Source organism: Chiloscyllium plagiosum, chromosome 25 (genome assembly GCF_004010195.1).
Source record: "Chiloscyllium plagiosum isolate BGI_BamShark_2017 chromosome 25, ASM401019v2, whole genome shotgun sequence".
Lineage (NCBI taxonomy): Eukaryota > Metazoa > Chordata > Chondrichthyes > Orectolobiformes > Hemiscylliidae > Chiloscyllium > Chiloscyllium plagiosum.
Genome location: NC_057734.1, coordinates 37,617,570 through 37,630,514, shown reverse-complemented (window position 1 = coordinate 37,630,514; position 12,945 = coordinate 37,617,570). Strand labels below are relative to the sequence as shown.

At 39.8% G+C, this 12,945-nt stretch overlaps 1 protein-coding gene across 2 annotated transcripts in view; it reads right to left on the bottom strand.

Moving 5' to 3' along the window:
* srrm4 (serine/arginine repetitive matrix 4) overlaps nucleotides 1-10,746 on the bottom strand; it is a 388,479-nt gene extending 377,733 nt beyond the window's left edge. The window contains exon 1 of one of the 2 annotated variants that reach the window (XM_043715885.1): nucleotides 10,117-10,746. In XM_043715885.1, coding sequence (XP_043571820.1) covers nucleotides 10,117-10,247 — 131 coding nt within the window. In that variant the 5' untranslated portion in view covers nucleotides 10,248-10,746. The remainder of the gene's footprint in view (nucleotides 1-10,116) is intronic. The other variant, XM_043715886.1, reaches the window with a different exon arrangement.
* Between the last annotated feature and the right edge of the window lie 2,199 nt (nucleotides 10,747-12,945).

Genomic DNA, 12,945 nt, shown 5'->3' with positions numbered 1-12,945 from the left:
AGCTGATGTTTGAGACCTCTGTGTCTGGATTAAATGCCATCAATATCTTCACTGTGCAATGAGGCACTCAAATGTATCTATCAATGGATGTTGAGGGTGGCATGGTGGCTCAATGGTTAACATTGCAGCCTCACCGCGCCAGGGATCCGGGTTCAATTCCCGCCTCGGGCAACTGTCTGTGTGGAGTTTGCACATTCTCCCCGTGTCTGCATGGGGTTTCCTCAGGGTGCTCCAGTTTTCTCCCACAGTCCAAAGATGTGCAGATTAGGTGAATTGGCCAGGCTAAATTGCCCGTAGTGTTAGGTGGATTAGTCAGGAATAAATATAGGGGGGTGGGTTTCACTTTGGAGTTTCGGTGTGGACTTGTTGGGCCGAAGGGCCTGTTTCCACACTGTAGGTAATCTAATCTAATCACTCAGTTCCTCATGAGCTGCAGATCACCAGCCAGTTAAAGGAAAACTTCCACAAAACCACTCAGCAGCAACAGAGTGTATACTGACAGCAAATTGCTAAGGGGTAAAATATTTCCAGTATCCCAGATTACCAAAAGTTCAAGAAATCCATGCCTGGACCATCAAGGATTAAGCATATATACCACTGTTTGTTAAATTAACTGAAATTAAATCCTTGGATCATGCTTGGAAACTGAAGTAATGGCCTCTAAATAGCAAACTACTACAAAATTTCATCCTTAATATTTAGCACTCAAAATAACACAATATGACAAGATATTGACCTTATTTTTCACGTGTTACAATATATGAGCTCTTATATGTACATTATTTTACTGTTTTTAAAATACTTACAATTTTGGAGCTCAGGTCTCAGCATGCTGGTTTCATACATTTGGGACTCAACTTTGAATGCAACTCTGAAGGACAACATGAAAGAATTCTTTCTGTCATCTACCTTTAATTGATTGACTATCTCAGATTACTTCAATCAGTCATTACTTAGTAGAAATTTTCTGTCTTCTTCAAAAGGCAGGGGTGGAATATGAAGATGGAACAGTGTCAAGTTGGAGACACTCCTCTGCTTTATGAATCACCACACTGAGGTGGCTTTTCCATCTGATTCAAGTCATGTGTAAAATTAGAGTGTTGACATTGATACAAAAAAGTACCAAATTGCCCAGTGCAGAGATAGTTCAATAGTATGTGGATTAGACAGCTGAAGAGTTTGGTATGTTTAAAATATAAAATCAGTAAAAAGGAGAGAACAATCTCATTGTATTGATTTGGTAACTATGACTTGGGTACAGTTGGACTGTGAATCAGGCAGAATTGGAGAAATTTAGCTCGATAATACTGGCATGTATCTCAGTTGGTGCTTTAATGACAACATCGATTTTCAAGCATTGCAAGTTTGGTGCACACTGTTCATTTCTTGTATATGTAATCTGTTTGTTTCTATGGAATATCTAACCGGATAGAACAGATTCAAGTGTGTTTTGTAGAGGTCAATCCACCTTGAGGAGGTGAATTTGCTCTGTATGTCAGGAATAGCTATGACAAGAACAAAATAGATCTGTTGGTGCACGTGTCAGAAAGAATGACTTTGGTTTTGCCAACATTGAGATGGAGGAAGCTATAACGTATCTGCAAATTACACAATTTCAGTGAATTATGAATTATGCTCGACTGATTATCCCAAAACAGTTCAGCCTTCTGTTTGCTTCATTGATTACAGCTCTGCAGTGATGTGACATGTTAAGTGCTGCACCTATTAATATTCACACATATTGACCTTCATTTTAACTATTTTTGCATTCATGTGGAGTCATGCTTTTTTTTCAAATATGTAGCATCTTATGTTTAGACCTTGTATGGTATTTCACTTGGAATTGTTCTTTCCATTCACAAAGTTTAGCCAACTCTTTACCTTGACCCCTGACTATTGATTCTGACTCAGTATTTTTCACCTTCCAATTTCATGCAATTTGGTGACCTGGCTAAGACCCTCAGAATTATCTTAAGTTGGTAAAAGCTATGGGGATTCTCGGTTTTTGCCACCAGAGGTATAAAATATAAAATGTTGACTCACGGCAAAACTTCATAAAATCATCTAGATGACAGACAGAACATGGAGGGTTAGAAAATATCACAATACAATTTCAATAAGATTCTGCTTGTTTTCAGGAAATACAAATATAAATCATAAGGCATTGCGTTACAAATGTTTAAAATTATGGAAAGGTGATACAGATCAGAAGAATCTAAAATGAGCAGCCATTGATCCAAGGTTAAAGGTCAAGATACAAGGTCGCAGTTCAACTATGATTTCATTAAACTGTCAACAGGTTCAAGAAACTAACTCCTGTAATTTGTTCATCCTTCTGATACTTGGAACAGACATCAGGCGAAGCATCTTTAGACAGAGAGAGAGAGAGATATTACTTTGTGGGATTCATTTCCAGGTTAGAGGTTGAAGCAGAATCTATGTTAATATTCATGATCAAATTTCACAAGTGGGAGAAGGTAAAATGGAGCAAGGGATATGAGTCCCAGATAGGCAAATCTTATTAGGCTCATTAGACGGTAAAAGCTCAATGACAATTGTGTGTGCCAAATGCCTGTTTCTTTGTTGCACTTTCTATATAGCTTGCATTGAATCCCTGAATCTGAATCATTGATATAAAATAGGAACAATAACATTTCCAGTGTTTGGACCAGTTTTCTTCAAACATTAGAGATTTCAAAATATAGTTGGATAGTAACCTAGTGGATTGCAGAACAGGGAAAAGAATGGCTTTTTTTCTGGTCCATTGGCTCTTTGAGGAAGGAAATGAGTAACGGAGATTATCCTTTCATTGTTCTATTTTGCAATGCTGGTGATCATGGTTCTCCACCTTTCACAGTCTTTAATAATGATGGAAGTCTTCATGTTTTTCTCATAGATTGTACCTGTTTTGCTTCTTAAACTGTTGGTATGTTTCCTCCTATGATTCCACTTGCTCTGCAACCCTTGATTCACCAGTCACTACCAGATGTCCTAGTTTCTCTCTCTTAAGTACCCGTCCAAGGAATTCTAGTTGTACCTTAGTGATCTTTCTGTGTATTTACCATCCTAATGATATGCAAGTGATAGGTGTTTTGACGCAATTTATATTATTTTACATTTCGTTAATAAGGAACCAAAAATGTGAAATAAAGTGACTTATAATTCATCTATAATTTGGACATAAATCATATTTATCAGAATTTTAAATTATTTTCCTAATACCCCTTGCCAATATCTGCAATACGGGAAAACTATTTTTAATATAAAAATTAGTGAATTTGGAAAAGGCAATAATATTAATCTTCATTTTGAGGAATGTTGGTGTTGCAATGAACAAATTATCAATCAAATATAGACAGGTAGGTTAAACACTTCCTGAAAACAAAATGTTCCCACTTTGAACATGAGAGAAAAAAAATTCAAGTTTTTTTTAACATGAGAACACTTGTTATATATTATAAATGATTAGACATTAAAATCCAGAAAGTATGACTGACTTATTCCTTTAATTGTGACATTTTTTCTTCTCTGTTCATAAACCAAGGCTTGCTTAGGCCTACACCTATGTCATTTTGACATTAAGAACTTGGTTTTCAACCAGATGCTATTGTTTGAATTGTCTTGAAAAGGAGAATTTGGCCTTGATTTCCTGAAAGGAAATGTTGAAGGCACATTCTATCTAACTGACAAATAGAAACGACCTCCTTTTAAGTCAATACACTGAATTCAAATCTTGACCAAGCAGCTGCAAAATCTGATTGAGTTCCGGTCCATAACATGAATCATGCTCTAGTCCTGGATGCTGCAGGATGGGAAACATTGAGTTTCATCTAAATTAAGATAACTTAGATAATTGATGCCATCCTGGTGGAATCATTTTCTTTCCCAGATGGAGGCTGAATTTCATTTACAATTTATTACAAGTAAGCTACTGATTGATTTCACTTAGAGGAATTGGAACATGGTGAGGCAGTAGCACAATGAAAATGACACTGGAATGGTAATCCAGAAACACCGACCATAGTTCTGGGCATGTGTGTTCGAATCCCAATGTGGCAGATGGTGAAAGAAGAGTTCAACAAAAGTCTGTAATAAGGAAAGGTGAGGCTAATGACAACTGTGTAACCATTGTCGATTGTTATTTTATAAAAAATCTGGTTCGCAAAGATCAACTTTCAGGATCAAATGTGGCAAATTAGGGTCAGTTACTCATGTAAATGATAAAAGGCCATTACAAACTGTGTGGGCAAAATGGTCTGTTTCATTGCTGTACTTGTTATCTACCTTGCTTTGAAACTCTGAATCTGATTCATTGATGGGAAGGAAATTTGCCATCCTTACTTTGTCTGGCCTACATGTAATTCCAGAACCATAATAATATGGTTGACTCTTAACTACCCTAAAATGATATAGCAAGCGATTCAGTTCAAGGACAACAAGGGAAAGGACAGCAAATGATGTTCTTGCCAACAATATCCACATACCTTGAATAAATTAAACGCCTAGGTAGTATTTAATGGAATTAAAAGGAGTATCACATCTCAAGAGCCCCTCAGTGGCTTATTTTGGGAGAGTCCACCAAACCAGGGCGACATTCCTCAAGATCGAGGACTCTGGAAATGGATGTCCCAAATGCTACTGTCCAAAATTTGTGAATGAGTGGCAGTGCATTATTGTATCATACATAAAGAAATCAGAAGCAGTTAGTATGTGAATGTACATTCAGAGCTAGACATTTGTTGCTACAGTGCAGTTAAATGCTGAGTAACAGTGTAACACATTACGAGCCACATGGAGAATTGCTTCAAATCCACGTGATGAAGCACCAGCATCTTGACGCTAAAAATGTGTTTAGTTTGAACTCTGGGAACTAGATGGCATGACAGGGACCTGAAAGAAGCGGTTCTGTGATCTGCAAACGTCATAATGTTAACTCTGTTTCTCTGTCAAAAGATATGTAAGAAATGTTTGGAGAGATATGGACCAAATGCAGGTAGGAGTGGGACTAGTTTACTTTGAGATTACGGTTGGCAAGGACTGGTTTGACCACCGGGTCTGCTTCCATGTTATATGACTCTATGACTCTATGTGATATGATAAACAGATCATTGGTGACATACACATAACTAGGTTATGATAACACAAATTAATGTAATCCCGATCTCTTCTCACTGTTGCCCTATATTAATCATGTACTTTTTTGGGTTATCAATGGAAGCAAAACAGTTAAAGGAAGACTGAAAATTTCACAGCCTAAGTGACTGGTTTATGCGTCTCCATGTTTTTTGTTGCTATAGTTAGGCAGATGCTTCTCTGATATTTGAACACATAAGCATTAAAGTTGATGCATATTGAGGAAATATAGGATTGCCACCTGCCAAAATAGGTGTCCTGAAGAAATTCTGAGTGAGTTATGATTAATGCCACAAGTAGGCTGTTAAATATAAGTTGTTGGAGGTGATTCTGAAAGATACAATTTACATGCATTTCGAAAGGCAAGGAATGACTAGTGATAGCACCGCTTTGTGTTAGAGAAATTACTTCTCCCAAACTTGTTTGAGTTTTTTTTCAGGAAGTAACCAAAATGATTGACAATGGAAGAGCAGCAGATGTTGTTTACTTGGACTTTAGTAAAGCCTTTGATAAGGTTCCGCATGATAGACTAATTAGTAAAGTTATATCACATGGGATTCAGGGTGAGCATGCCAAGATAAAAAATTGGCTTTGTAGTAGGAGACAGAGGATGGTGGTGGAGGTTATTTTTTGGACTGGAGGCCTGTGACCAATGGTGTTCCACAGGGATTGGTACTGGGTCTACTTTTTGTTTGTCATTTAAATACATGATTTGGACGAGAATACAGGCGACAGTGGTTGCAGATGACATCAAAATTGGTGGTATAGTGGACAGTGAAGAAGGTTATCTAAGGTTACAGTAGATCTTGAAGAATTGGGTCAATGGGCTGAGAAGTGGCACGTGGAGTTTAAGTTGGGTATATGTTGCATTTTGATAAAACAAACAAGGGCAGGACTTATACAGTTAATGGTAGGGCCCTGGGTAGTGTTCAGGTACATAATTCTTTGAAATTTGCATCAGAGGTAGACAAGGTAGTTAAGAAGGCTTTTACCATGCTTGACTTCATTGCTCACAACTTTAAGTATTGGAACTGGGGCATCATGTTGAGGGTATACACGGCATTAGTAAGGCCTGTTCTGGAGTACTATATGCAGTCCTAGTTGCCCTGTTATAGGAAGGATATTATTAAACTGGAGAGGATTCAGACAAGATTTATCAGGATGTTGCTGGGAACAGATGTTTTGAGATATAAAAATAGTCTGGGACTCTTTTCACTGAAGCCTAGGAGGTTAAGGGGCAACCTTATAGAGGTCTATAAAATCATGAGGGACAGAGATAAGGTGAAGAGAAAAGGTCTTTTCCCTTGGGTGGGGGAGTTTAAAACTAGGTGTCATATTTTTCAGGTGAGATGAGAAAGATTTAGAAAGGACATGAGGGGCAACCTTTTTACACAGTTCATTCCACACACTAACCACTCTCTATCAGAGGAGGTGGTGGATGCAGGGACAGTTACAACATTTAAAAGACTTTTGTCAAAGTACACGAATCAGAAAGATTTGGAGGGATATGGGCCAAGCACAAGCAGGTGGGACCAGTTTAGTTTGGGAACATGGTCGTCATGTACTGATTGGATTGAAAGGTCTATTTCCAGCTGTACGACTCGATGACTCAAAACTTCTTACCTTCTGTTTATACTACATGGTGCCCTGAAGCTGAAATGAAAATTAATAGATGGGCAGAACAGATAGAACATCTTTTAAATGCAAGTTCCGCTGTATGAATTGTAAATTGTTTTGAATTAGAATATGATGTAATCTATATTCATATTTAATATAAATTGAAAAGCCAATAAATATAGACAGCATTTTCCATTTACTCAGATTGGCATGTGTAAGTCAGTTTGGTGTTTTTGAAGCTATTAGGTGCTTTGCCAGGATTAAGGTATGAGGATATAATTTTCACCCCAAAATAAAAGGTGGGTCTAAAATATTTTTGTGGGATGAGAATGAATGGAGACTTACTAAGCGTGTTAGAAATTGCTCTTCTCACCCATTTAATTCATGCACTACCCATTTAAAGGAGGTCAGCTTGAGAAATAGCAGGAGAGAAAAATTTCAAACAAGCATGCTCTGTTCTTGTACTCTAGCATCCACTGTTATCATATCAGGTATGAGTATGTGGAGCGAAGTGTTACTGAATCATTTCACTCACAGGTTCAAAGATTTCTCACACAGAGTGCCTGGAATGCACTGCCAGTGGAGGTGGTAGGTAGGAGCAGGCACATCAGTAATGTTTAAGGCGTGTCTTGATAGACACATGAATGGGAGGTGAACACCGGGATGGATACTGTGCAAAGGCAATCAATAATCAGTCCAAATAAGGATCAGAGATCAGTGAGGATTGTTGAGCTGAGGGGACTGTTTCTGTGCTGTCTTATATTGTTTAAGTCATTTTCTGAGTTTGGCTTTGTCGATATGCAAGATGTGCAAACAGCACAAATGATAGCACATGACCATCCCCTGCCAATTGGCACACCCTCATTACTCACAGTGTGTGGTGTCACCCTTGCCTGAACCCAGCAGAGAATGTGCAAAAAAAATCTGTTGGCCAAAATGACAATTTTTTGTTCCAGAGCTGGCAACTCCAAAGTTAAGACTGCGGTTGAAAATGTTCTGGGGCAAAGCCAACCTATACAATCCTTCTGCCCCTAATTCAGCTCTTAGAATGTGGCATCAACCAAACATATAGCCCAGAAATGGGAATCAGCTTCTGAGCACTGCTCCATTTGTCTTTATATCAAAGACATACACGTATACAATATCTCACAAAAACAGTTTGTCCTATCTGTCACTTCTTAGTCACTGCATAGCAGGGATGAGGGTGTTAGTAATAACTGCTGTTCATGAATGCCTCAGCAAGGTGCCAAATGCTACTAACTTGGCAGCCGGTCAGAGAATAACAAATGTGCAGATTTCGGCAGCGAACATGATTTTAAAATTCATCAATTAACCAGAGTGCAATACATGTTTGAGGACATTGTGTTCCTGCAATAGGAAAGCGACTGGTAATTCCCTTTCATTTTTGTGTAATGACTGTGTAGTGTCGACTCTGATCTGCTCCCCAATACCTGAGCTCCATCACAGTCCCCCTCTCATTAGAGAGAAAAAAATGTTTGAAACTTTCCTTCAAATCAAAGTTACACAGCATCTGTCGAGGATGAGGAGAAAAGCCAGGCTTAGCATCAGTCTGCAAACCATCTGCTGTATGCCCAAGCCTCCTCTCGCAAAATAAGCTGAATTTTTAATGAACCCAGGCTGGTAGGAAACAGCTTGTAGATACAATGGCAGAAGAGACCCGACAGCTGTAGCAGTACTGAATACAGTGTCACTGTTAAGTCAGAGATATAAGTGGGGGGTCGGAGAGCCAGCACTAATTGCCAAACTGAGTGCTGCAGGGAGTCTGCAGGCAGATTCAAATGAACTTCCAGTGACATAGCAACACAACGAACAGGAGTGCGACACACATACACACAAACCAATATATTGATTGCACAATGCTACAAAAGAAAGATCAACATACAGCATTCACTGTATGCATCCTTATTAATATTGATTTAGCACTTCCCATGTTTTAATTGCTCTCACAGATTTCTAATAATAATGGGTGTGTCATGAGGAATATTCTATGTGTTGGACATTACATTGATTAATTAGAAATGTTAATCCAGAGATGTACTGAACCAGATGACTGTTAAAAATTGCTGAACAAACTTCAATATGTCTCAGAATATTAACACAGATCGATTTCTCACTGTAATCATTTCTCTAATGAGTACTTTTTACTGTTTATCGCAAACTGAATCAGAAAAGTGTCTGTTTTATGTTCTGAATATTCCCTATAAAACAATTCAAACAATAGACAAAGTGAACACATTTTATAGTATTACTTTTAAAAGCAGATATGGTGAGCTTTTCCTATTGCCCTTGGTGTAGAATGGGAGAAGAGAATGAAACCAGCCAGTAATCAGCGCTGTCTCAAATCTGAGAGTCAGCTAATATTGCGATCCCAGCTGAAATGAAAGTGGAGGCAAATTTTGTTCCTTCTCACTCATGCATTATAGGTTTTTATGCCTTTCCCATTTTTTTATAAAAGAGGTGCACTTGACTGTGTCTGCTGTTACTTCATACTGTGTTGTTTGATTTGAAATGAATGGTTATATGTTGTTGTCACTGGAGACACGTTGTAAACAGCTTGGTACATCACAGCTGGTTAGCCTGGTGTGATACAATAGTTTAAACACACCGATGAATCCCAGCTCTTTTAGAGTACCACCTTTCCACTGTCTAATTGATCTCAATTGCAACATGAAAGCGGTCATGAATATATAACGAGTTGAAATGTAGTTTCTTATTTTTTGCCATTCAGCAAGATGTTCAACTCTCAAACCTTTTTGATGAACTCCAGTTAAGGGATAATACTTGCCACATGTTCTTGTCAGACTTCCTTCAATGTGATTTCATCAAAATAATGTTAAACTCCAGCTTCAAGAATACACAATCTGACCCATGTGGCTATCAAAAAAGGCTCTTACTTAGCCCAAAGACTTCACGGTAGTACAGCTTTTAGGGATTAAAAATTATATTAAGTCTAAGAGGAATCAATAATGAACTTTATTCTCCTAAAAAAATTACCCCTTAACTTGAAATAGTGAAGTAGACTTGACCATTTAAAAAAAATCCTTTGTTTAGATCTTTGATAAGATCTACCACTCTCTTTGCTAACGTTTTTCATCAACACCCACTAGTGTCATTGCTTCCCTAGTCTGAGCTTCCGACAAAAGGTACAATGGAAAAGGGATCCGGATTTATGAAGATAACAACAGGCGTTTCCAATAGCTGACGAGAATGAGCAGTTTCAATACATAGGCTAGCCCTTTACCACAGCAGATGGCCAATTAAATCTACAACAGCCTACCAATGCACTCGTGGCCTGCGACATTCTGACCTTTCTCCTCAGAAACAGAAAAGAAAATGCACACTTACTTGCTCAGAGTCTTCCGGGCTGTGATGCTGGCGACAATAATGCTCTCTGGGCGGGGGGTGGCCACCGCCTTGAAGGTCCCCTTCCAGAACTTTTCGAAGAGCTGCTTTTCCCCTTGCTGCACGCTGGCCATGATCTGGGAGCTGGTCTTCTGGAGGGAGATACACTGAGGATGGACCAGAGCGTTGTGTGGAGCTGTTCAGCTCACACACAAACATACACGCGAACACATACACAGACAGGAACGCTCTCAAAGCCGCGCTGCACAGGGAGCTGTCCAGTTGCTGAACCGTTCCACCTCTGCGTTCAGTCGGAAGTGTCGGCACAAAGACAGTTTCCCCTCAGCGCCTGGAGTGTCCCACTCTGTCTCCCTCTATCTCTCTTTCGAGTCCCTTCAGCCAGATGCAATGCCGAGGAAACAGCAGTTACGGTAAAGAGGGATAAAACGAGTTTGTCTTCTAAGAGGAAGCTGCTTTACCAGGTAATCACCAGTGGACTTACAGCCCAAGAGCCATTGCTGTGCTGTCCGGGGTGAGCAGTTTTAACTGAGCACCTGCTCTCGGAAATGGGCAGCTAGGTTCTTGAGAACACAAAAGCAACAGCGGTGTGCATTCAGTATCTAAGCTGTTCCCTTGTTTTGTCTCATTTAGTATGTGACGTTGGAGCGGGGTTGGTCAGCTGAGTACAACGTCTCTTCCCCTTCTCTCTCTTTCCTCCTGACTGAAAAAAAAGCGAAGGCTGTGTTGACTGCTGTATCTGCATAACAAAAGGCTGCAGGTTCCAGAGGGCAGGCCTTGCGTGTGCCTGACACAATGAACTGCAGCTGCATTCAGAGGCAACCCGAAGCATTTCAGGCCAAATAGACTGACAGCGGCGGAGAGGCCACCTCCTTTGTTCAAAGGCATTCCTTCAGATTTGACAGCCAGTCTTGTTCCCTTACTGTTGCATCTCTGTCTAGATCCCACTACCAGCACACTGGAAGCGCTCCTCTTAAACTTGGGGGTTTGTGTTTATTTTTATGCTGCTGTCATTATAGTGCAAAACTAAACCCATTGGATCATCTTGTCATAACCGCTGTCAAAGAACACAAAAAAAATGGACAAATTTCATCATGGGTTACTGATAGTGTTGCTCAGACTTCTCAGTAGCAGAAGTTACTGCATAGATATGAATACTGGGGGATAATTTTTCCTCGTGATGCAAGTTGGGTAGCCTGAGGTGGGTATGGGCCTGTCTTCACTCACTGCAGGCTAGACTGATTTTGATGGCTGCACCTCACTTAGACCTCATGGGCGAGTTGCCTCCGGGTTAATAATTGTTGATTTGTCTGCATGTTACTTTTGGAGCGTGGGATTTTTTTAGCAGGCTCAGTGCCTATGTTAAAGAAAGCTTTCACCAGCCAAAGCACCGTACTTACTTAATTTGAAAAGTACCTGGCACATTTCTTGAAACTTTCTATGTGCAGTATCTCCTGTGAGAGCTTCTAGTTTCAGTGATACAGTGGCTAAGTTGTGGATGGAGCTGAAAAAGTTCCTCTCCCCTGTGAATGTCAGAAACGTAGCATAGCAGATGTCGAGAATGCCAACACCAGAAACATTATTCGTGAATGTGCATGTGGTGCCAGAAAAAAATCAGTAACGTTACCTGAACAACACAGGGCATGGCAACAGAAGGTTTTTCGATTGGGTCACTGCTTTTACATGTAGGATCTCACTCTGAACTATATTGTCCAAACCTTCTGTTTTTCGATTGGGTCACTGCTTTTACATGTAGGATCTCACTCTGAACTATATTGTCCAAACATTTCCATTTCTCAAATCTCATGCTTCCCCAATCATTACGGAATTCTATACCAACTTTTCTTCTCAGTTTAATCAAGTACTCAACTGTTGTAGGTCCCTCAGTTAAGATGAATTCAATAAGATAGCCTTTGCCTTTGCTGCTTCCCTCAGCAGTCAGTCTGAGGGAAGGGAAAACCATTATCGGTCATACACTACGAGAAGAGACAAGGATAGCCATCTCTCCAATGAACTGAATCCTGAGGCACAAAACCTGTGACGACACAAACCGCCATTGAGTGAATGAAATAGAATCCAAGTACTGTTTGTAGAATCATGAACAACATTTATTCCAGGCAAACACTTTCCTGATGAAGGGTTTTTGCCCGAAACATTGATTTTCCTACTTCCCGGATGCTGCCTGACTCTGTTGTGCTTTTCCAGCACCACACTGTCGACTCTAATCTCCAGCATCTGCAGTCCTCACTTTCACCTCCTTAAACTGATGGCCTGGCTATTCATTGCATTGTTTATGGGAGCTTGATGCAACCTGATTATCATGTTTCCCATCTTACAGCAGCAAGTTTTAAACTCCACCTTGGGTATAAAGTATTCTGAGATGAAATGAAGTTGTGGAAGGTGGACATAAATGGGAATCATTCTTTCTCTGATTTCCCTGTGTATGCACAACTACTCCATATACCTTTACAGAAATGATACCCTCACTGCTCCTTTTCCTACAGGACAAATTATCTCATAACATAAGGGAAAGGATAAAATGGGGGGTGGTTGAGGGGGGGGAATGGGGGGGATGGTGGAATTCAGTCTCTGTATGAACACTTTCTCACTCATCATGAAAACAGGAAACTTGAAAATAGTACGAGGGGAACCTGGATGTGCCTTGGAGGTAAAAAAGCAGGAGGAAAAAGACCAGCAAGATGTTTATTTCTTTCTCTTGCTATTTCTCTTAGATCAATTGCAAGTACAGCAAATTGGTGAACTGGTACTGCAACTCATGCTGCTGCTGGATAATCTCCCCCTTACGTTTTGAGC